Source organism: Gekko japonicus, unplaced genomic scaffold (assembly GCF_001447785.1).
Source record: "Gekko japonicus isolate JY-2015 unplaced genomic scaffold, Gekko_japonicus_V1.1 scaffold1727, whole genome shotgun sequence".
Lineage (NCBI taxonomy): Eukaryota > Metazoa > Chordata > Lepidosauria > Squamata > Gekkonidae > Gekko > Gekko japonicus.
In genome coordinates this window covers 13909-39019 of record NW_015161451.1, presented here as the reverse complement: position 1 = coordinate 39019, position 25111 = coordinate 13909, and the positions used below count along the sequence as shown (strand labels likewise).

The 25111-nt window shown below is 48.6% G+C and overlaps 1 protein-coding gene across 1 annotated transcript in view; it reads left to right on the top strand.

Annotated features, from left to right (window-relative positions):
* The window catches only part of LOC107125635 (melanotransferrin-like), a 44557-nt gene extending 21220 nt beyond the window's left edge, over positions 1-23337 (top strand). Inside the window, exons 10-16 of the mRNA XM_015429073.1 lie at positions 828-924; positions 1286-1480; positions 3733-3889; positions 16047-16114; positions 16204-16391; positions 17667-17865; positions 22848-23337. Coding sequence (XP_015284559.1) covers positions 828-924; positions 1286-1480; positions 3733-3889; positions 16047-16114; positions 16204-16391; positions 17667-17865; positions 22848-22918 — 975 coding nt within the window. The 3' untranslated portion in view covers positions 22919-23337. The remainder of the gene's footprint in view (positions 1-827; positions 925-1285; positions 1481-3732; positions 3890-16046; positions 16115-16203; positions 16392-17666; positions 17866-22847) is intronic.
* The last annotated feature ends 1774 nt before the right edge of the window (positions 23338-25111 follow it).

The window sequence follows — 25111 nt, the reverse complement described above, 5'->3', positions numbered from 1 at the left end:
CAGTAAGGGCGGCTTGACGAGAAGGTCAACGGGGGGCAGTCCCAGGCTGGAGGTCTTCAAGCAGATCACGCCATGCACGCAGCCACCATTTCCTGGGTGGGGGGGGGAGACATGGGCAAGCTCTCACCCCCTGGGCTCCGAGCCTCTTGGCTCCAGCGGGAGGAAGGGGTGGAGGCAGGGAGCAATATGTGCGAATATGTGCAATGTTGTCACATCACTTCTGGCTTGTGCCCAGAAGTAATGTCATGACACTCTAGGATTTTGTCCATCTCTGTGGTAAAAAAAATAAATCTGTACTGGACAAGTCCCCAGAGAGGAGTGATGTCGCATCCGAGTACCAAGCAGAAGTGACGTCACGGCATTGTGCGCCATCGCTCCCTACCCCCAAGAGGCTCCCCCCCCCTGTGGCCGGTGCTCTCCTGGCAACCCCCAGCAAGAGCTGCTTCGGCTTGGGACCTCTTGTGGCAAGCGGGGGTCTCTGGACTGGGCCGCTGATTAGGGGGCCCCCCCCTCTGCACCTGGGCCCTCTGTGGCTTTCGGGGGGGGCTGCTGGCTGGCCGGCCGGCCCGTCATTCCCTTCAGGGCTGGGGCTGGTCCTTCGGCCACTCTCGGCTGCCTTCTGCCCTGAGGTGTGGGTGGGTGTGGGTGTCCCTCTGAGGCAGCAGAGCATCCCCTGCCCCCCCCCCCCCCGCCCCCCCCCCCCTCCCAGGGCTGTTTTCCATCGTCCCTCTGAGGCAGCAGAGCATCCCCTGCCCCCCCCCCCCGTGACTCAGCCACATCTCCCAGGGCTGTTTTCCATCCACACCCTTGTTTTCCTCTCCTTGCAGAAAAGAGACATTGATGCTGTAACTTTGGCAGGAAAGGATATTTACATGGCTGGGAAGAAATACGGCTTAGTGCCTGCTGCTGGGGAAAATTACACAGGTGAGGAGGCCAGGGAACACTGGCCCATGTGTCTGAGCCGTCCTGCGGCTGCCTGAGGCAGAGGAACGGGGGGGGGAGCTCGGGACAGAGAGTTGCCTCCCCCCAAAAAAAACCCCAGGCACAAAAAGCGCCAGTCCCACCAGGCTGCTGCTCTGTAGCTCTGCTCCGGCTCCCCTCCGGTCAGGCTTCTCTGCATGCGCCCGATTCCCTCCCTGGCGCTCCCTGTTCTTACAGCCTCCTCCTCCTCTCAAGCCCCCCCAGTCAGTCAGCAGAAGCAGGGCTGGCCCCCAGCCCTGGACAATCTGGCCCTCCCGAGGGAATTGTGGGGAAGGCTGATCGGGGCTTCTCTCTGTTCCTCCAGATGGGGACACGAGCAACACTTACTATGCTGTAGCCGTGGTGAGTCGGAACGTTTCCAACGCTTTCACCATCCATGAGCTCAAAGGGAAGAGGTCCTGCCACACTGGCTACGGGAGGATGGCCGGGTGGAACATACCTGTTGGCCTCCTGCTCAGGAGGGGTCTCATTCAGGCCCAGGGCTGCAACATCCTCCAAGGTAAGGGGGAGGGGGGGCGGTCTCAGGCTTGGGGGCTGGTCGTGACCCTCTGGTGGGGGCACCTGGTCTCTGCCGAGCAGTCGGAAAGTGCTCAGCCAGAGGGAAGCCTGTGATTGCCTTGGGAGAAGGAAAGGATGACACGCGGGAAGGAGCTTTCATTTGCCCTTGCCCACTATGACAACAACCGGGGGGGGGGGCACGCACACACACACACACACACACACACACTTGGGACCAAAAACAGAATCCTGAATGTCATATTTTTAAAAACGGATCCCCACTCCCAATGTTCCCTCTAAGCTCCACAGTGTTGTGAGCAGAAATTCTGCCTCATGAGCGAAAAAAGCTAGTAGCATTAAAGTTGTGAGCAAGTCTACCTTTGACTATCATGTAAATTGCCTTTTTACAAGATTACTTCCATTACCTTGTAAAACTCTCAGAATACACCCTTTTAAATTCTATTTAAACTATAGTTCAAGAATAAGCTAAACATTATAAGAGAAAATAGTCAAGTCAAATTTCACCCGCCCCTTTCCCCACCGTGTTGGCAGCCCTGCCCTCCGGGGAAGAGGTCTACCTGCCCCTTTCCCCACCGTGTTGGCAGCCCTGCCCGCCCGTAGGAGGTGCCCCCATCTCCCATGGTCTCCAATGGAGGGGGGAATGTCTTGTGAGCTCTGACTGGAATCCTGTTTTCTCAAGCAGCTCTTTTATTATAGGTTGTATTATATTTTTTGTAATGATCTTTGTCTTTTGTCTGTTCACTTCCATTCCTGCCATCTCACCAAATTCCATTAAATTCTTCATCAAACTGCATACAGAAGTGCTGGGATCTTCTAAAATAAAAGCTAGATCATCTGCGAAGGCTTGTACTTTGTATTCTTCTCCATGTATTGTTGTTCCTCTAATATTCTTATCTTCTCTGATCACATTATTTAATACTTCTAGAGCAAGGATAAATAACAATGGGGATAGTGGACATCCTTGTCTTGTTCCCGTCTCAATTGCTATCTCTTTCGTTAAATCTCCATTAATCCTCACTTTGGCACTCTGTTGAGTATAAATTGCCTGAGTCATTTTGATAAAATCCAGGGCTATTTTTGGGCAGGAACACACAGGAAAGGGGTTCCGGCTGGCTTCAGGCCGGCCAGGGGGGCCCTGGAAGGATCGGAGAGGCATTTAAGTGCCTCCCCGTGCCTTCCCTGGCCTGTCCAAGGGCCGGCTAGCCCAGGCTCCCTGCAGCCGCGGGGTGCCCGGGCAAGCCAAGGGAAGGCATGGGGTGTGGCCTAATATGTTAATGGGTGGTGCTGTCAAGGGTGTGGCCTATTATGCTAATGAGTTCCTGCTTCTCCAGCATCAATCTCACATAGTTGCTCCATATAAAGTTCCAACTAGCATTATCAAAGACTTTCTGCGTCTAAAAAAATTAGTGCCATTTGTTTTTCCAGATGTGCTTTGTAATATTCCAAAATATTTATAATTGTTCTTACATTATTTCTCAATTGTCTCTTTGGCAAAAAACCTGCCTCATCCTGATGTATTACATCTAACAGTACCTTCTTCAAACATAATGCTAGAATAGCAGTGAAGATTTTATACACCACATTTAGAAGCAAAATTGGTCTGTAATTTTTCTGGTGTTATATAATGAGTGAATGCACCAGGGGCACACGGAGGGGGGGGGGTTGTAGAAAAAGCCCAGCAGGAACTCATTAGCATAATAGGCCACACCCCTGACAGCAGAAACTCATTAGCCTATTAGGTCACACCCCTGACAGCACAGCTCATTAGCCTATTAGGCCACGTCCCCATGCCTTCCCTTGGCTTGCCTGGGTGCCCCACGGCTGGGGGGAGCCTGGGCAAGCCCCCCCCCCTTGAAGGGAAGGCAAGGCAAGGCAAGGCAGTTTGCCTTCCCTTGGCTTGCCTGGGCGCCCACCTTGGGGTCGCTGGGTGGGGGGGTCGCTCTCCAGGCCTTCCCTCCGTAGCCACGCACACAGAGGTTTTGACTGTAGTGGGCGTGGCCAGCTCTGAAGCCAGCCGGAACCCCGTTCCTGTGCGTTCCTGCCCCAAAATAGCCCTGGGTACACGGCTGCTGCATCCATCCTCCTGGCTCGAGCCTCTCTGGCCGTTAGACTTACTTTGGCACACCACACGCCCAGTCCTGTGAGAGCGGCAGGAACCCCGGCCAGGCTGCTGGCTGGAGAGGTTCCTCCCGGAGGACTCTCCCTATCGCCTGTCGTCTCTTCTCGTTCCAGCGGTGAGTTCCTATTTCTCGGCCAGTTGTGTTCCCACTGCCAGGAGGGATGGTTACCCAGCCAGCCTTTGTGAACTCTGCATTGGCGACAGCAACGGGAATCATAAATGCAGCGCCAGTGACCAGGAGCGCTATTACGGCTACACGGGAGCCTTCAGGTAAGGGGGAAGGCACGCGGGGCCATCTGCCGTTGGGACTCTGGGAGCCAGAAGGGCCTCTCCGCTCCCCGGGGCTGGCTAATGAGCCGTACAACAGGTGACTGCCGTCAGCTCACCTGGGAGTCTGGCAGGTCTCCCACAGCGGGCGGCATCAGCCCCACTCCCACCTTCTGCCCGGCAGCTTCTCGGCCCTCCCCAGGCATCGCCCCCGGCACCCGTGCACCACCACCACCACCACCACCTCCTCCTCCTCCCGCGACGCCTCCCCACGCCAGCTCAGTTCTCCAAAGCGACGTGCCTCTTGCTGACCACGCTCCATGGAGGCCAGCCAGGCCTTCGCCTGCCGCCACCTGGCTTGCCGGCCAGAAGCTGCCAGTCAGGGCAGTCCTCCTTCCCCCTTCTGCACCCGCCCCGTGGCCTCGGCCGCACCACCCAGCAGCGGCGGCGGCGGCAGCGGCCGTAAGCGGACGGAGGCTCGCCCCCCCGCAGCACAGCAGTCTCCAGCGGGAGGAGCAGAAAGAGCAGCCGTCAGACCTTGCGTTGCTTTTGCCAGCCAGTCCCTCTGGAGGGCCAACAGCAGGGCAGAGAGGCCCAGGCCTTCCCCTGAGAAGGACACCAGAAGAGCCCTGCTGAGTCAGACCAGTGAGGGTCCCTCTAGTCCAGCCTCTCGTCTCACACAGGGGCCAGCCAGTCCCCCTGGAGGGCCAACAGCAGGGCAGAGAGGCCAAGGCCTTCCCCTGAGAAGGACACCAGAAGAGCCCTGCTGGGTCAGACCAGGGAGGGTCCCTCCAGTCCAGCCTCCCGTCTCACACAGGGGCCAGCCAGTCCCTCTGGAGGGCCAGCAACAGGGCAGAGAGGCCGAGGCCTTCGCCTGAGAAGGACACCAGAAGAGCCCTGCTGGGTCAGACCAGGGAGGGTCCCTCCAGTCCAGCCTCCCGTCTCACACAGGGGCCAGCCAGTTCCTCTGGAGGGCCAGGAGCAGGGCAGAGAGGCCGAGGCCTTCCCCTGACATGGCCTCCTGGGTCTGGGATTCAGAGGATTAGTGCCTCTGAACGTGGAGGTTCCCCTCACTCACCATGGCTGGTAGCCACTGATGGATTTATTAAAGCTGTTGATTCCTGTGGCCATCACTACATGCTCCTGCAGCAAATTCCACATTTTCATCACTGGCTGTGTAAAGAAGTATTTCTTTTTGCCCACCCTGAACCTACTGCCCATCACCTTCATTGGACGCCCTCAGTGCGTTCTCGTCTTTTGGGAGGGGGGGAGAAGTTCTCTTTGTCAGCTCTGTCCCCACCCCATGCATACCTTGATAAGCCTCTATCATGTGTCCGATCATGCCCTTAGTCGTCTCTTTTCTAAACTGAAAAGTCCCAGAGACTCTGCAGCCAGTCTGATGTGTAGTGGCACCTCCACCGAACTCGTCCCTCCCTGTCCATCACTTACGCCCGGGGATGCATTGCTGCTGGGCTCTCCCCATCCCACCACGCTTCTGAAGTACCTCCCATGTCCAAGGCCTAGTCTGCACCTAGCATTTGCTCTGCTGTCTTCCCAAACCCCCACCCTGGAACGGGAAGAGATGCGGCTCAAAGCCGAGTCCTCCACTTCTAACACAAACCGCACTCAGATGATCCCCCCCCCCCAGGGGTGGGGGGGCCAACGTTGTACTGACTGCAGAGTCGCTCCTGAATGGCCACAAAACGGCCACACACCTGTGCAGACGGAGCCCATAAAGCCAAGAGATCAAACTAAGTGAAAGCAGCATGCAGTCTGGACACTGCCATAAAGTCCAGCAAACAATCAGAGTGAAAGTGGGCATGCCATGCAGAGGGGGCTTTCTGTTCCAGCCTGGGCCTTGGTGAGGCAGTGGAGCAAATGCTAGATGCAGATTGGGCACACTCCAGCTCCCCCGTCCGGGCTTGGAGACTTCTCGCATGGGCACGTAGAGACGTATGAAGCTTTCCCCCTCCCCAGAGTAACCCTCGCCCCTCCCTCGGCCCCCCAGTCTCCCCACACGTGGCCCTCGGCCACCATCCTGCCCTCACTCCCAAATTCTGTTGCGCGCCTGTCAATATCGCTCCGAGTGTTTATGCAGTCATTTGGGTGTGGTGGTGAAGAGCGCGGACTCTAATCTGGGAGCACCGGGTTTGATTCCCCCACTCCTCCTCCACATGCAGCTGCTGGGGTGACCTTGGGCCAGTCACAGTTCTCTCTAGTCCCTCAAGGGCAGTTGTCGAGAGAGCTCTCTCAGCCCCGCCTCCCTCACAGGGGGTGTCTGTCTGTGGTGGGGAGGGGGAAGGGGAAGGAGTTTGTCAGCTGCTCTGAGACTCCTTCGGGTAGTGAAGGGCCATGGGGGTATGAATCCAGTCTCTGCCTCTTCATCCATTTGGGTTGACTTGTCCTTTATAGGAGGTTCCCCGGCTCCTGTCAGCCTTCCCCCCACCCCCCCGGAATTAGTTTGAAAGCTGCCCTGTGATCTTTCTGATCTGAATCGCCGGCAGCCCGGTTCCCTTTGGGTTTCAGTGAAGCCCATCTCTTTCGCACAGGTTTGGCCAGTCCCCAGTGCCTAACAAATCTAAGCCCTAACCCTCTGGCACCACTTTCTCATCCACACATTGAGACTCCTGGTCTGTGCCTGTCTGTGCGGAACTGTCGGGGCTTCTGAGAGGGCTGCGGCTGCCTTTGAGCTCCTGGCCTTCCTCCTTCTGCCCAGTAACTGAAATTTCACTTCCGGATCACACGGCTGCCTTTCCCAATGCCATGGGTGCCAGTGGGCACCGTGACCACGCTGACTCCTCCTCTCCAGCACTGTCTGTCAACCTATCCAGACAGCGCGTGATGTCCCCAACCCTCACACCAGGCAGGCAAGTCCCCATGTGGTCAAAACGCCTGTCACAGACAGACCCCACTCTCTCTATTCCAGTTGACGGAATCACCTGCTATCAGAAGCCCTCCTCCCTCCAGCCCCCCCAGGGGTATCCTTAGTACCGGAGGATATTGGCCCATCACCCAAGGAAGGGGTCCCTTCTAAGGGACCACATCCCTCCTCCTCCTCCTCCTCCTCCTCAGACTGGCACCCTCTGAAGTCGAGACTTTCACTCTCTGCAACAGCAGACGAGCTGCCGGCGCAGGAGTGGGACCGTTCTGCCAAGTCCACGAGGGTCTCCGCTTCTCCAGGCCAGCGACCCTTTTGCCTCAGGGGAACGGACCTGCTCCCAGAGAGCCAAGGGCTCCGTGCAGCGAGCACACACCCACAATTCCCACCCACTGGGTAGCTAATCATACATGTGGCACTCCCAGCAAAACATTCCCCTGCTGGCTTCCCACCTTCATAACTGGTTAGTCATGAAGTAAGGGTGCTTGCCTGAGCTTGTGCCGATTTCTGTAGCAGGAAGGATACAGCAGCACACGACCCTCCTTGCTGATGTGGAACTTGGGTGTTAATTGCCATTAATTTGGGGCTAATTAGATGATTATTAAACAGCTGAATTAATTATTTATTTGAACATATTGAGTGATCATACCAACAGAATTAATTATTTAGTAACAGATCAGTCCAGCTAATTGATTAGGGGATGAATTATGGTTTTTGATTGATTGTTATACGTCAAACTATTACTAGGGTATATGCAAAAAAAATTTATCCTTGGCCTTTATTTAGGTCACTGGCCAGAGGAATCACGGTCTACTCGGCAATCAATTATTGGAGTGGGTTACGGCAGGATAGGTCAGGTAGCTGAGGCCTAGCAGCACGGGGAATGGTAAACTATTAGGGTAGCATTGTCAGAACCCACAGCCAACAACGAAGTACACGCATTCAGGAACGGTAATACTTTTATTGCAGAACTATAGATGCAGTAACACAGGCACTGTTAAGAATGGCGGTGGCCCCATGGGCATAATAGGATATAGGGTATTCGAATGCACACACACCCACCCCACAGAACTGGCCAATTAGGCACCCTCCCGCGTGCGGGTTAAGGCTCAGAGACCCTTAGGTAGCTGAAGCTGAGAACGAACACTCTCCCACGGCACCTAGGGAAATCCCAGACACTACAACACCCTCCTGCACATCTGTATAGATAAGTGTTTCGGCGCACAGCAGAGAAATCACAGAAAGGAATGCAGTAGCAATTAACCTGAAAGGAAAGCAATAGCAATTAACCAGACACAGACCAAGCCCCCCAACCCCATGGCAGCGTAGCTGACATGTGGCCAGGCTGTTGATGGGTCTCTCTATGTGGGAGCACATCCAGTCTGTGCTGAAAGTATTGCACTTGCTGCCAGTAGTATACTGGATTCGCTTCAAAGTGCTGGTTTTGAGCTTTAAGGCCCTTTATGGTCAGGGGCTGCCTTTCCCCATACATTCCTCAGAGAGCCCAAAACTGGCTGACCCTCCCAGGCCCCAAAGATGCCAGGCTGGCTATAACCAGGGCTGGGGCCTTCTCAGTGGCAGCTCTGTACTGGCAGAAGGAGCTCCCGGAAGAGATCAGGGCCCTGCAGGACCTTTTACAGTTCCGCAGGGCCTGCAAGACGGAACTCTTTCACCGACCTTCTATTAGGAGCCGCCTTAAACACCGAGGAGTGGGTGACCCTGAGCCCCCTGGTCTTGCCACCTTCAGCCTGTCTCGCCACACAAATTAGTCGATCAAACTGAGCTGATATGAGAATACCATCATGACTGTCACCTAAGTAGTATTGTTTAATCTAGAAATCTCTGCTCTCGCACTTTATCTGAGTATTGATCTGGCACTTTAGGAAAACTGACAGCTGACTTGTTCATGGCTGTTTTTATGAATGATTTTAATTGTATTTATATATACATTTTTATGTCAGCCGCCCTGAGCCTGCCTCGGTGGGGAGGGCAGGGTATAAACTAATAAGAACATAAGAACATAAGAGATGCCAATGTTGGATCAGGCCAAAGGCCCATCCAGTCCAACACTCTGTATCCCACAGTGGCCAGAAATACCAGTGCCATCAGGAGGTCCACCAGTGGGGCCAGGACATTAGAAGCCCTCCCACTGTTGACCCCCCCCCCAGCACCAAGATGACAGAGCATCACTTGCCCCAGAGTCCCTATCTATACCTTGTGGCTAATAGCCACTGATGGACCTCTGCTCCATATGCTTATCCAATTCCCTTTTGAAGCCGTCCATGCTTGTAGCTGCCACCCTGTGGCAGTGAATTCCAAGTGTTAATCACTCTTTGGGTGAAGAAGTACTTCCTTTTATCCGTTCTAACCCGACCGCTCAGCAATTTCATGGCGTGCCCACGGGTTCTTGTATTGTGAGAAAGGGAGAAAAGTACCTCTTTCTCTACCTGCTCTTTCCCATGCATAATCTTATAAACCTCAATCATGTCACCCCTCAGTCGTCGTTTCTCCAAGCTAAAGAGCCCCAAGCGCCTTAACCTTTCCTCATAGGGAAAGTGTTCCAACCCTTTTATCATTCGAGTTGCTCTTTTCTGCACTTTTTCCAAAGCTATAATATCCTTTTTAAGGTGTGGTGACCAGAATTGCACACAGTATTCCAGAGGAGGTCGCACCCATTGATTTATATAGTGGCATTATGATATTGGCTGATCTGTTTACAATACCCTTCCTAATAATCCCCAGCATAGCTTTGGCCTTCTTTATTGCAGTCACACACTGTCTCGACATTTTCAGTGAGTTATCTACAACTCCAAGATCTCTCTCTTGATCAGTCTCTGCCAGTTTTATTATAATATAATAAAATGTGTCCCTTCTCGGGAAACTTAGGACTAGGAGGGTTCTCTCCTTGCTCTCCTGCTCAGCCTTCCTCAGCCGAAACCTGGAGCAAAAGCCCCAGAGGGGGCCCTGCCTGCCTTTTATCATCGGGTCAGCCCTCGAATGAGCCAAGAGCTGTGACCTTTGCACTGAACCAACTGTGGGGCATTGTTCTTTATGCTGAGGGATAGTTTGGCAGAAGATTAATCTTTCATAACTCGTTCTAACAATAAACAATACATCTCTTCATTTTGGCTGGCCTAGTCCAGGCTGAAGAAGGAAGTAACTCACAGTAATCAGAAAAGTTAAGCCTTGAAATTGTAACAGGTGGTGAAGAGAGGGCAGAACTGCTCAATTCCTACTTTTCCTCAGTCTTCTCTTGCGAGGGAAACGGTGCTCCACATGGCAAAAACAGGACACGTGATGAGGGAAGGGAGTTGCAGCCTAGGATCGGCAGAGGGGTAGTACATAAACACCTAGTTTCTTTAAATGAAACTAAGTCCTCGGGGGCCAGGTGAACTGAATCTAAGGGTACTAAAAGAACCCACAGATGTAATTTCTGAGCCTACGTCCATTATTTTTGAGAATTCTTGGAGAACAAGTGAGGTGCCAGAAGATTGGAGGCGGGCAAATGTTGTCCCCATCTTCAAGAAGGGGGGGAAAGGAGGATCCAAGTAACTACCAACCCGTCAGCTTGACGTCTATACCTGGGAAAGTTTTAGAACAAATCATCAAACAGACAGTCCTTGAGCATTTAGAAAGGATGGCTGTGATTACTAAGAGCCAGGATGGGTTTCTCAAGAACAAGTCACGTCAGACTAACCTTATCTCTCTCTTTTTTTAAAAAGTCACTACGTTGCTGGATCAAGGGAATGCTGTAGATATAGTTTATCTTGATTTCAATAAGGCTTTTGATAAGGTTCCACATAATATTTTTGTTGACAAATTGGAAAAATGTGGTTTGGATCCAATGACTGTTAGGTGGATCTGTAACTAGTTGACAGAGTGCACCCAAAGAGTGCTTGTGAACAGTCCCTCATCCTCTTGGAGAGGAGTGACAAGTGGAGTGCCCCTCAAGAATCTGTCCTGGGAACTCTTTTGTTCAACATCTTGATTTTTGGATGAACATTTGGATGAAGGGATAGAGGATAGAGGGAATGCTTATTAAATTTGCAGATGATACTAAATTGGGAGGGGTAGCAAATATGGTAGAAGACAGAGTCAGGATACAGGATGATCTTGACAGGCTGGAAAACTGGGCTAAAAGAAATAAAGTGAATCTCAGTGGGAATAATTTATAATATGCATGTATTTATGTGTATATAATTTATAATATTCATAATTGTATTGCTCTGTTTTTATCTAATTCTGTTTTGTTTTATATTATATGTGAGCCACCCTGAGCCTGCCTTGGCAAGGGAGGGCAGGATATAAATTGAATGAATGAATGTAAAGTTCTGCATTTAGGTAGGAAAAATAAAATGCATATTTATTTATTTATTTATTTATTTATTATTAAATTTATACCCCGCCCTTCCCCGTGGGGCTCAGGGCGGCTTACAAGGCAAGAAAAAAACTTGCTAATAAAACATCAATACCATAGTACAATTAAAACATCATGTACAATTTAAAACCCATTTAAAACATTAAAGTGCTCAAAAACTAAATTCATATCGGAATTATAGGTTGGGGGAGATTTGTCTTGGCAGTAGTATGTGTGAAAAGGATCTAGGGGTCTTAGCAGACCAGACTCTGAACATGAGTCAGCAGTGTGATGCGGTTGCTAAAAAGGCAAATGCCATTTTGCACTGTATCAACAGAAGTATAGTGTCTAGATCACGCAAAGTGATGGTAGTGCTTTACAGTGCTCTGGTTAGACCTCACGTAGAGTATTGTGTTCACTTTTGGGCACCACAACTTAAGAAGGATATAGACAAGCTGGAACGTGTCCAGAGGAGGACAATGAAGATGGTGAGGGGTCTGGAGACCAGGTCCTATGAAGAAAGGTGGAAGGAGGTTTCCGGTTTTGGCGTTCGCCATGGCAGCCGCTTTCTCCTGGTCTCCAGGAGATGACTGGCCAGGGCCCGTGGTGAGGAGGGGGGGCAATTGTCCACACCACCCCCGGAGCCTCCGCATGAGGCTCCCAGGCACAGGGCGCTAGAAGGCTCTTCCTCCAGAGACCCTGCCGGTGAAGGGGGGGCTTTCTCTATGCCCCGAAGGTCCCACCATGGAGCATCCCAAATGGGAATCAGAAATCGCACACCGGAGCAAGTGCTTGGTGGCCGAGCAATTTAAAATGAAAGCGGATTTATCGTTGAAACCTGATTTGGAGCCTAAGCAAGAAACACCGAAGAGCTAGTCGAAAACTTCCCCTTTGAAAGTGAGGGGGGGGGAGGGAACTCTTCCCCACTAAGAAAAGCTAAGCAAACTGTGTGCAATTACAAAAAGGGGGATGGACTAGTGAAGCAAGACAGACTGAAATAAAAAGCATTTAAGAACTTACCAAGCTGTTTTAAAGAGTATCAGAGACTGTGATAACTTTTACTGAAAGTAAACAATCCCCAAACATGGTGCCCACGAGGAAAGATGAGAAAGACAAACAAGTGAAACCTAAGCTACTTGCCAGAACTGCTGGCCCAGTGAGTCCTCTTCCTAGACAGGACACAACTACAGAGCTGCAAAAGATGCTGACGGAAGCATTGTGAACCCTGCTGGAACAAGTCATGGCATTGCATAGCAAATTCGATGCACAGCAAATGCAATTAACGGAAATAGCAAAAAACCCCAGATAAAACCGAACAAGAAGTAAAAGAAGTGGATGCCAACACTAAAAAAACTTAAAAAACAACTGCAGGTGATGGAAAAAGCAAGCTATGTCGTAAGATTTCACGGTGTTCCGAAAGAAAAGACTGAGAATCTGAAACAGACTATGTGTGATGTATTAGGCCCTATGGCAGACATAAAAATGGATACTCTACAAAGTGAAATAGATACGATCTATAGGTCGTATTCTGAATTTACAAGAAAAAATAATCTGCTTGGGGAAGTGGTTATAAGATTCTCTAGAAGACAAGTGAGAGATAAAATTCTCAAAGCAACAAATAGATCTACCCTGAAAATCAAATACAAAGAAATAAAAGTGTTAAAGGACATACCATTTGAAATAAGAAAAAAGAGAAGGAAATACAGAGACTTGGTGATATTTTTACAAAAGAATAACATCCCATACAGATGGATTGTCCCCGAAGGCACAATCTTCAAATTCATGGACATGAAAGAAAAAAATAACTCTGTTGAAAAGGCATGCAAATTTTTGCACCAACACAGCCGTCCATCAGGAGAAGTAGAAGTTGAGAAAGAGGATAGCACCAAAGAAAGCAAAGAAGGAGGAGCAGCGGCATCTTCAGATGAGAATTCAGATTCCAAATTAGGGGCAGTCGTCCCAAAGACAAGCTATCTTTTGAGGGGGGGAAAGTATAAAAAATGAGATCTTATTACACTCTGAAAGCTCTTACAATGTATTGTTATGATTATTTCTTAGGCTGCTTTTTAAGAAGTCAGAAGTGGTAGTGTTTAAATTTATTTTACAGTATAAATTGACTACTAGATGACCACATTCAATGAACTTGAATCAAACTTTGAGCTAAAAGCTAATTTGTTAAGCAGTATGTATGACCACCATCTCTTGGGTTTCTGATGGGTTTTCTTTACTTTCTCCCTAATTTTCGTTGTAGTTTATAGAAAATGCAAATTAAAAAATCCCCTACGGGGGGGCATAAAAAAAAAGAAAGGTTGAAGGAGTTGGGTATGTTTAGTCTGGAGAGGAGATGACTGAGAGGGGATAGGATAACCATCTTCATATCATATAGAGGATGGGGTGGAGTTGTTTTCTGTTGCCCCAGAAAGTTGGACCAGAACCAACGGCTTGAAAATAAATCAGAAGAGTTTTTGGCTAAATATTAGGAAGAACTTCCTGACACTGTTCTTTAGTGGAACAGGCTTCCTTTGGAGGTGGTGGGCTCTCCTTTGGAGGCCATCTGACAGCAATGTTGATTCTATGAATTTAGGCAGATCACGAGAGGGAGGACAGGAAGGGTTGCCTCATCAGTGCTTAGTTCTTGTGGCTCTTTCTTACCCAGGGAAATGCTGATTGCCACTTTGGGGTCAGGAACAGTGTTCCCTCTAAGCTGAGTTAGTGTGAGCTAGCTCACAGTTTTTTAGCCTCCGGCTCACACATTTTTGTCTTAGCTCAGGAAGGATGTCTCCAGAGCAAACTAATTTATGCAGTAGCCAAATCGCCTGCTCACAACTTTAATGCCAGCAGCTCACAAAGTAGAATTTTTGCTCACAAGACTCCACAGCTTAGAGGGAGCACTGGTCAGGAAGCAATTTTTCTCCAGGCCAGTTTGGCTGGAGATCCTGGAGGCCTTTTTGCCCTCTTCTGGGTGTGGAGCAGGGGGTCACTGGGGGTGTGGGGGGTATTTGTGAATTTCCTGCATTGTGCAGGGGGTTGGACTAGATGACCCTGGAGGGCCCTTCCCACTCTATGAGTCTGTGAAATGCCATACATGAACGACATAGCATATGTGGTTAATGCCACATTCCATCACAGTAAAACCATTGTCTTCTTTTAACTAGGACATGGGAGTGAAATTCAGGAGAGACATTTCTTGACATCCTCACATTTATTAAAGCTCCATTAGAAATACATGGATTATTCTCCCGTTTTGGGAAAGCATTTTAACTCAAATCAACAGCATTGTTCATTTAGACATAACACCCACGCCGGAAAACTTATTTTTGAACAGTTGGGTAGCTCAGGACTCTGCTCCCTCAGTGGTGGAGAGGGTCTCCATTCTGCTATTTGCAGCCAAAACTGTCATTGCAACCCACTGGAAAACAACAATGACACCTACAATTTCGCTTTGGCACAAGAAGTTGTGGGATTTGTATATTATGGCTAAACTCTCGGATAACCTTACGCGACTTGACAAGATTCCAACACAATCTTCTTTTATAGCAGTCTGGTTCCCAATATTGGAATATTTACAACAATTCGATGATATCCCAAAAGAAATAGACACTTTTCATCTGTGGTAAAATTTATTATTAAGCATTGTTCTAAAAACTAAGAGTTGGAAGTTTATAAATATATCTTGTGTATATCTATGCTATGAACCATGTAGTTAACTACTTGTCCTCTATTGTAATGTCCAGTAACAAGCCAGCTTCACAACTGTTAAGTACTTAATGCACCACTTTGTATATGTATGTCATTATGTTTTAAAGTTGAAATTTAATAAAATATATTGTATAACAGAAATACATGGATTAATATGCACAATAAGGATTATACATCAAAATACCACAACAGAGCTATTTTCCCTGGGATTCTGATCCTTGCTGTTCTTGCAAAGGCTTTGGGTATTCATTTGCTTACTCTTGTATTTGATGAGTCAGAAGTATGTTGCCCTCTGATGACTCTTTGCTTGCTTATAGATTAGCTGCCGCTCATGCCTGAATCATGGTATTGGTTTTAGTGACTTGTTTTCTGTTATATTGCTATAATGCACAAGGAGAAATATATAAAATAACTAAATAATAAAGCTGCTGGTTTCAAGAACAGCAGGGGACACCGTCACAACCAAAGGGATGTGGGGGTTTTGCCCCCCCCCCCGTCTTGACTTTGAAATCGGTCACCCGACCTTTGTCCCTCGGCTGCCTCTTTGCTTCCTCTCCCTCTGCTGGCGGCTGCTCAGGTTATCTTTGCTTTTGGGCACCCATTGGCATGCGAGGCACTGATATTGGACCATACAACAGTTACGCTCAGTTCTGGACTAGATATATTTATGAAAGGTTGAGATACTTCAAGGATATTACGTACAGTAATCAAAACATGATACTGACCACAGCCCGGGGGGGGGGGAAGAAGAGATTGGGTTTATACCCCACCCTTCGGTACCTGAAGGAGTCTTGGAGCGGTTTACAATCACCATCCCTTCCTCTCCCCACAGCAGGCACCCAGTGTAGGTAGGTGGGGCCGAGAGGGCTCTGAGAGAGAACTGTGACTTACTCAAAGTCACCCAGCTGGCTGCAAGTGCAGGGGTGGGGAATCGAATTCAGAACCTTGGGGGATCCGTTCAGTGGTGTGTCCCCCCCGTGAAGGCAAATGCTCCATGCATGAACGGATATTTCCCCTCCACAGGGGGGAAGAGAACAGGGCAGGACTTGAGATGCAGAGCTCAGTCCTCACATCAGATAAAGTGGCCAGATCAGGCAGATTCAAGAGAGTTGTTTTGCAGGGACCAAGGGGAGGTGGTGGCAGTGGTGGTGGTGGTGCGAGGGTTGAATTCACCTGCATTTGTAATAAAACTGCACTAAGCAGTCCGTGGCTGTATCTCTTCACAGGTGTTTAGCTGAGCATCGTGGAGATGTGGCCTTCGTCAAGCACTCTTCAGTCTTTGAAAACACAGATGGTACGATGCTGTTTTCTGTGTGCCGCGGCCCCCTAGACCCCCCCTTCCCCTCTTCTAAACCCCTCATTGAGCCAGTGTCTCCCTTCCAGGTAACAACACAGCCTCCTGGGCCTCCCAGCTGCGGTCTGAGGACTTTCAGCTCTTGTGTCCCAACGGGGCCCGTGCTGAAGTCCGCCAGTTTGCCCGGTGCCACTGGGGCCAGGTGCCGGCTCGTGCTGTCATGGTCCACCCAGACACCAATGCTTTGGCCGTGTATGGACTTCTCAGCAAAGCTCAGGTGCCAGTCCGCCCGCTTCCGTCTACGCGTGCCCATGGCAGACTTTCTCTCAAGCAGGCCCTGGAGGGGGGGGGGTCAGGAGCTCCCTCGCTTTCTCCCTCACTTGCTAGGGTTGCCTGCTGTAGATGTGGGGGTGGGTCCTCCTGGGAAGGGTTAGTGTTTGGAGAGTGGAGCCATTTTCTCCAGGGGAACTGACCCCTGCAGTCTGGAGATCAGTTGTAATTCTGGGAGATCTCAAGGCCCCACCTGGAGGATGGCAACCCTACTCACCGCGCAAGTATGCTTCGCTTGTCTTTGGTGACTCTCCCGTGGCCATCAGAAGCGAGACCTGTGGCTGCAGAGGAACAGCTACGGCATCCACCATCCCCAGGAAGATTCTACCAGGTCTTTATATCAGAATGGTACTCAGACCAGGGGCTGCGGTGGCTCAGAGGTCAAGACGCTGAGCTCCAGACCAGAAGGTCGGTAGTTCGGCAGTTGGAGACCCGAGTGCCACGCGACTCCCACCTCTGGCCCCAGCTCCTGCCAACCTAGCAGTTCGAAAGCAAGAAATTGCAAGTAGATAAATAGGGACCACTTCAGTGGGAAGGCAACAGCGTTCCGTGCGCCTCAGCGTCTAGTCATGCTGGCCACATGACCACAGAGATGTCTTCAGACAGCGCTGGCTCTTCGGCTTGGAAACAGATGAGCACCGCCCCCTAGAGTCAGATTCAACTAGCTCTCGAGCAAGGGAAACCTTTACCTTTACTCAGACCAACTCACATAGCTAAAAACACTAAAATCCCACTTTTAAAGTAATGAAAACTGCATAATACATGCAATGGCCCTGACCCTGAGAGTCACAGAAGAGCAGACGTGGGGTAAGGTGTCGTAGAAGCCCATGCCAACGGACAAGTCACAACAGCACACCAGTCAGGACATCCAGGCAGCAGAACAGAAACAAGAATGCAGCCATCAGCAAAGAATGACTGACAGGTGGAAGTGCGCTCTCCCCCACCCTCTGGGAGCTCCTGGGAGCAGAGGGAGTTCCAATATGCCACTGCTGATCTTAAGCTGCAGACAGGTTCGTATGGGTGAGGACGGGATGCGCTTCTGTGCCTGGGCCAACACCTCCCTTTCTGTGCAGACATGAATCAAAACGGCCTCTCCTGTAAGAAAGCTGGCAGCCAGAGAAACATCTCTGACACATCTCCCAGGCCTGAAAGGAAATGTTTTTAAATGTGTTAACTTTGAGAAGTTTCCCGGTATAATGGGAAATCTCTGCTTGGATTTCAGGATTTCTTTGGGGATGACTACAATGGACATGGGTTTAAAATGTTCGATTCCTCAGATTTCCAAGGAGCAGATTTAATCTTCAGGGATTCCACAACTGAAATTGTGCCTGTTGGGGTGAAAACAACTTACGCATCTTGGCTGGAGACGCAATTCTTGGAGTCTCTTGAAGGCCTGGAGTCTCTCCAGTGTTCTGGAGCAGGTGAGTGTGACTTACTACTCTGCTCTTGTCTCATCTTGTCCCTGTTCTAACAGCAAGGTTGGCGTTTCTAGAATCATAGAATCACAGAGTTGAAGGGGACCTCCAGGGTCATCTAGTCCGACCCCCTGCACATTGCAGGAAATTCACAACTACCTCCCCCCACACCCGCAGCGGCCCCTGCTTCATGCTCAGAGAAGGTGACAAAAAAAAAACCCCAACCACCCAGGATCCCTGCTAAACTGGCCTGGAGAAAAATTGCTCCCTAACCCCAAAGTGGTGACCGGTATTTCCCTGGGCGTGTAAGAAAGGGCCACAAGGACTAAGCACCGAGGCAACCCTTCCTGTCCTCCCTCTCATGATATGCCAAAGTTCATAGAACCAGGATTGCTGTCAGATGGCCATCTAGCCTCTGCTGGAAAACCTCCAGAGAAATAGAGACCACCACCTCTCAAGGAAGCCTGTTCCACTGGGGAACTGCTCTAACTGTCAGGAAGTTCTTCCTCATGTTTAGCCAAAAACTCTTCTGATTTAATTCCAACCCGTTGGTTCTGGTCCAACCTGAGCCTACAGAAAACAACTCTACACCATCCTCTATATATAAGTCTTTGAAGATGGTTATGTCTCCTCTCCAGGCTAAACATACCCAGCTCCTTCAACCTTTCATAACATAAAGAGATGCCAATGTTGGATCAGGCCAAAGGCCCATCCAGTCCAACACTCTGTATCACACAGTGGCCAGAAATACCAGTGCCATCAGGAGGTCCACCAGTGGGGCCAGGACATTAGAAGCCCTCCCACTGTTGATCCCCCCCCCCAAGCACCAAGATGTCATAGAGCATCACTTGCCCCAGAGTCCCTATCTATACCTTGTGGCTAATAGCCACTGATGGACCTCTGCTCCATATGCTTATCTAATTTCCTTTTGAAGCCGTCCATGCTTGTAGCCGCCACCACTTCCTGTGGCCGTGAATTCCAAGTGTTAATCACTCTTTGGGTGAAGAAGTACTTCCTTTTATCCGTTCTAACCCAACCGCTCAGCAATTTCATGGAGTGCCCACGAGTTCTTGTCTTGTGAGAAAGGGAGAAAAGTACCACTTTCTCTACCCGCTCTTTCCCATGCATAATCTTATAAACCTCAGTAATGTGACCCCTCAGTCGTCGTTTCTCCAAGCTAAAGAGCCCTAAGCGCCTTAACCTTTCCTCATAGGGAAAGTGTTCCAACCCCTTTATCATTCGAGTTGCCCTTTTCAGCACTTTTCCCAAAGCTATAATATCCTTTTTAAGGTGTGGTGACCAGAATTGCACACAGTATTCCAGATGAGGTCGCACCATTGATTTATATAGCGGCATTATGATATTGGCTGATCTGTTTACAATACCCTTCCTAATAATCCCCAGCATAGCATTGGCCTTCTTTATTGCAGTCACACACTGTCTCGACATTTTCAGTGAGTTATCTACTACAACTCCAAGATCTCTCTCTTGATCAGTCTCTGCCAGTTCAGACCCCATCAATGTGTATTTATATTTAGGATTTTTGGCTCCAATGTGCATCACCTTGCACTTGGCCACATTGAACCCCATTTGCCATGTTGACGCCCACTCGCCCATCTTTGACAGATCCCTTTGGAGTGCCTCACAATCCTCACTGGTTTTCACCACCCTGAACAACTTCGTATCATCCGCAAATTTAGCCACTTCACTGCTTACTCCCAACTCCAAATCATTAATGAACAAGTTAAAAAGCAGTGGACCAAGTACTGATCCCTGTGGTACCCCACTGCTTACACCCCTCCACTGAGAGAACTGCCCATTTATACTCACTCTCTGTTTTCTATTAATTAGCCAGTTTTTGATCCATAAAAGGACTTGTCCTTTTATCCCATGATTTTTGAGCTTTCTTAGGAGCCTTTGATGAGGAACTTTATCAAAAGCTTTCTGGAAGTCAAGGTAAACAATATCTATTGGCTCCCCCTTGTCCACATGTTTGTTCACCCCCTCAAAGAACATTGACAGGTTTGTGAGACAAGATCTTCCCTTACAGAACCCATGCTGAGTCTGCCTCAATAGGTTTTGTTCATCTATGTGCCTACTAATTCTTTCCTTAATAATGGTTTCCACCAATTTACCCGGTATCGACCTTTCCTCCTAGGACTTGGTCTCCAGACCCCTCACCATCTTCGTTGCCCTCCTCGTGACACCTTCTAGCATGTCTATATCCTTCTTAAACTGTGGTGCCCAAAACTGAACACAATACTCTAGGTGAGGTCTAACCAAAGCAGAGTAAATTGATACCAGCACTTTATGTAATCTAGACACTATATTTCTGTTGTTACAGCCCAACATTGCATTTGTCTTTTTAGCTACCACATCACACTGCTGACTCATGTTCAGTGTATGTTCTACTAAGACCCCTAGATCCTTTTTGTACATACTTCTGCCAAGACAAGTCTCCGCCAGCCTATAATTATGCATTTGATTTTTCCTACCTAAATGCAGAACTGTACATTTATCCCTGTTGAGATTCGTTTCATTTCTTTCAGCCCATGAGTTCTTGTATTGTGCGAAAGGGAGAAAAGTACTTCTTTCTCTACCTGCTCTATCCCATGCATAAACTTGTAAACCTCGATCATGTCACCCCCTCAGCCATCGTTCCTCCAAGCTAAGGAGCCCCAAGCACTTTAACCTTTCTTCATAGGGAGTGTTCTAACCCTTTTATCATTCTAGGCAACCTTTTCTGCATTTTCCAATGCTATAATATTCTTTTTGAGGTGTGGTGACCAGAACTGTACACAGTATTCCAAATGAGGTCGCACCATCGATTTAGACAGGGGCAGTATGATACTGGCATCGGACCCAGTACTGATCCCTGCGGTACCCCACTGCTTACCACCCTCCACTGAGAAAATTGCCCATTTATACTCACTCCGTTTTCTATTAATTAGCCAGTTTTTGATCCACAAGAGGACTTGTCCTTTTATCCCATGATTTTTGAGCTTTCTTAGGAGCCTTTGATGAGGAACTTTATCAAAAGCTTTCTGGAAGTCAAGGTAAACAATATCTATTGGATCCCCCTTGTCCACATGTTTGTTCACCCCCTCAAAGAACACTAACAGGTTAGTGAGACAAGATCTTCCCTTACAGAACGCATGCTGAGTCTGCCTCAATAGGTTTGGTTCATCTATGTGCCTACTAATTCTCTCCTTAATAATGGTTTCCACCAATTTACCCGGTATTGACGTCAGACTGACTGGCCTGTAATTTCCCAGATCTCCCTGGAACCCTTTTTAAAGATGGGGAGTGACATTAGCTACCTTCCAGTCCTCAGGAATGGAGGCAGATTTTAAGGAAAGATTACATATTTTTGTCAGGAGATCCACAAGTTCACATTTGAGTTCTTTCAGAACTCTCGGATGTATGCCGTCTGGGCCTGGTGATTTATCAGTTTTTAAGTTGGGCCTGGCGGGAGGTGATCCATGGGGTCGCGAAGAGTCGGACTCGACTGTGCGACTGAACAACAACAACAACAAAGTTGTCTATCAGTTGCAGGACCTCCTCTCTCATCACCTCAATCTGACTCAGGTCTTTCAACACCCCTCCCGAAATCAGCGAAATCCTGAAGCTTCTGCCTAATCCCAGGTCTTCCTCCGCTAAGAATGTGCTACACTGGGGACTTCCCCATCTGCTTCATCTCTCATGCTGCTTTTAGCTTTGCCAGTGAGCCCCCAGTGGGGAAGTGTCCTCTGCCTTGTACAGAAGTATTCTTTTCCCCACCCCACCCCCACCATGACATTGTGTCCTCCCCGTAGAGGACAGTGATTGGCAAGGGGAGATTTACTGGAAACGGGGGGCCAGTGGACAGGTTGACTTTAGTGGCCCTTCCATTCAGCCAAGGAAACGCTAGTTGGCTTTTACTACCAAGATTTGGAAAGTCAAGGCTAGTGGTTTGAAATTTGTAGCACCCTAAAACAAAAGTCCAGTGGCACCTTAAAGACTTACAACATTTATTTCAATCTGTCTTAGTTGTACAGAGTCATATCCTGCTTGAAGTCAGACTAACACATTTATTTTCTCAGTCAGAGCCCTCTCCGTCGGGTGACTCAAGGCCAGACTAGATGGGTCTGGCCCAGTCTAGTCTGGCCCTCAGTTGTGTCCACCTGGATTCTCAGTAGAGTAGCACTGTGAACTCAAGGTGGGGGGAGGGAAGAAGAAGAAGAGATTGGAGTCATGCCCCATGGCCCTTCACTACCCGAAGGAGTCTCAGAGCGGCTTACAGACTCCTTTCCCTTCCCCCTCCCCACAACAGAAACCCCCCGCCCCCGCCCACATACACACTTGAGACACTAAAGGCTGTCCACTGCCCTCGGATTGGACAAGACTGACCTCGACAGACCCATATGGCCTCTGGCTCCAAAGGCAGCCGCTCCAGGTGCTCATGACAGTCCCCCAGGTCATTCGTGGCACAGAGAGAGATGGGTGTGGGGTGTGCTCCTTCCTCCGTAATACTCTACTGGGGTGGGTGTCACCAATTGAAATGGAAGGATAGCCGTTTCCAGAAGGAACGAAGAAAGATCTTCTGCACAAAACACATCTTTTGGAATTTATAGTAACAAGGAGTGATCATGGGTATTGTTTTTAAATGGGGGTTAAAGAAATCCATGAAAGGTACTAATGACGGCTGAGTGAGACCTCCAGTTTCAGAGATACACTGAATAGCAGTTGTGGGGGAGAGCGGTGGGGGGAAAGGTATTGCCTCTTCAGGTGCTTCCTAGGGGCATCTGAATGGCCCTTGTGGCGAAACAGGATGGGCACTTGATGGGATCTGTCAGGGCTTTTCTCATGTTCCGAAAGATCTCTGAAACCTTGGGAAGCCACTGCCAATCAGAAGAAGTCATTCCAAGGTAGACAAATGGCAGCTTCGTATTTCGAAAGGAAGAGATAATGCTGCTCATCTGTTCTTAACGTCTTATATTGCATTGCAGCTATGGAGCCTGTGAACGTCTTTCTTCTGCTGATGGCAAGTCTTAGTTTCATTACATTCTGCTCCTCGTGATCAATACATCAACATGCAACAAGAGAATGCAGTTGGGGGAACCTAATAAAATCCACAACAATGATGAAATCAGCAAACCCAGGCGATCATATGGCCTGCTCAAGATCCAACTTGCCCACCTCCATAGTGAAGAGATGTGGGATGTTGGGCCGTCCTTCTGTCTTGTACTCCTCTTTTCCACCCACGTCTTCTTTTGGTCTGGCTAAACATTTGATTCCCCCCCACCCCCGGCTCCTGTGAGCCACGTCACTAGCACATGGAGGGGCTTTCTGAACGTGTGGAAATGTTACAGCCGTAAGAATTAAATTGTGCACGTTGTGGCAAACATGAAACTTTGTAAGTATGACAGGTACCATGAAGCTCCAATTAAGATAGGAAAGCATTCCTGATGTCATGAAAATTAAAATGGTTGCCAGTTATTTAACTTTTTTGGGGTAGTTATGAATAGTGTATCTCAGGTTTTTAGGGTCCATTTTGCACTTTTTTGCCTCAAGAGCAATTATTTCTCCATGACGGAGTCATGCTAGAAGTTTGCTGTCTTCCAGAAGTACCACAGTGGGTTAACAAACTAATTGATTCAAAATGTGGAAACCTCATTGTTTGTCTGCTGCACTTTCCCCCCTCAAAAACTCCTCTAAATCTGCATCCATTACATGTGATCAGAGACCCTTATGTGTGTTCAGGTGGATATATTCCAAATATTCTGTGTGGCAAAATAAGTAGGTTGTATGTTAAGCACACACATCCAGAGAATGTAGATTCAATTACTCCTCCTGTAAAAATTGTATATAAGAAAGCTACTTAAATGAGAAAAATTAACTTCAATTAAGAACACAAAAAATGCAATGAAATAAGATAAACCTTATAACATGCATACCTGATCCTGGCTATCAAAACCCTTGGAGTGTGCATATTCAAGCAACAGTAGCCTTCGAACCTAGCAGTTCGAAAGCAAGAAATTGCAAGTAGATAAATAAGTACCACTTCAGTGGGAAGGTAACAGCGTTCCATGCACCTTGGTGTTTAGTCATGACCACGGAAATGTCTTCAGACAGTGCTGGCTCTTCAGCTTTGAAACGGAGATGAGCACCACAACCCTAGAGTTGGATTCGACTGGCTTTCGAGCAAGGGAACCTTTACCTTTAGCCTTCGACTATTCACAAACCTCATATCTAGTGTTTGGAGGGGGGGTGATGCAACGCGTATCAAAAGAAAAGGGGGGGAAAGCTGTGAAGCAGATGGGGGGGAAAGGGAAGCATAGCAAATCTTTAACGGGAAAAAACTTTGTTACAGCATTCCACGGATATATAAACCTTATCCAGATGAAAGAAATATAACAGTAATGGCGAACCTTTTAGAGACCGAGTGCCCAAACTGCAACCCAAAACCCACTTATTTATCGCAAAGTGCCAACACGGCAATTTAACCTGAATACTGAGGTTTTACTTTAGAAAAAACTCATACATTAACTTAAGATGATCCAAACAAAGTAAGGAAAGCAATCCCAAATGCTTTCATTTACTTACAATTATTTGGCAGAGAATTCGACACTTTTATGATGGTCTGGGCCTGGCTGGGGCGATGGCCTGCATGCCCACAGAGAGGACTCTGAGTGCCACCTCTGGCACCCATGCCATAGGTTTGCCACCACTGAAATATAATCACTGTGTGCACATCCAGTTGATTTCATCGTTTAGTTGTTGCAGTGTAAGTGTTCCCAAAGTGGAGATTCAGAATGTCTCCCTTCGTTTTAAAGGCTGTTGAGAGAATGAAGTTGACAGTTGTTCAGCAGTCCAGAAGCAAAGTTCCTTATCAGTACGTGTGAAGTTTAGGAAGTATTAAACTAATGGAGCTGTCAGCTTTCTTGTTCTAATGCAGCTCCTACATTCACAGATATGTGTCTTAACTGGTCTTGTTGTCATACCTACGAACATCAGATTGCAGGGACACTGTATAACATATTATATTATCCCTCTAGAGTTTATAAAATATTCTTGGAACACTTTCCCTATGAAGAAAGGTTGAAGTGCTTGGGGCTCTTGAAACGACGGCTGAGGGGTGACATGAGCGAGGTTTATAAGATTATGCATGGGGTAGAGCAGGTAGAGAAAGAAGTCCTTTTCTCCCTTTCTCACAATACAAGAATTTGTGGGTACTCAATGAGTTGGGTTAGAACAGATAAAAGGAAGTACT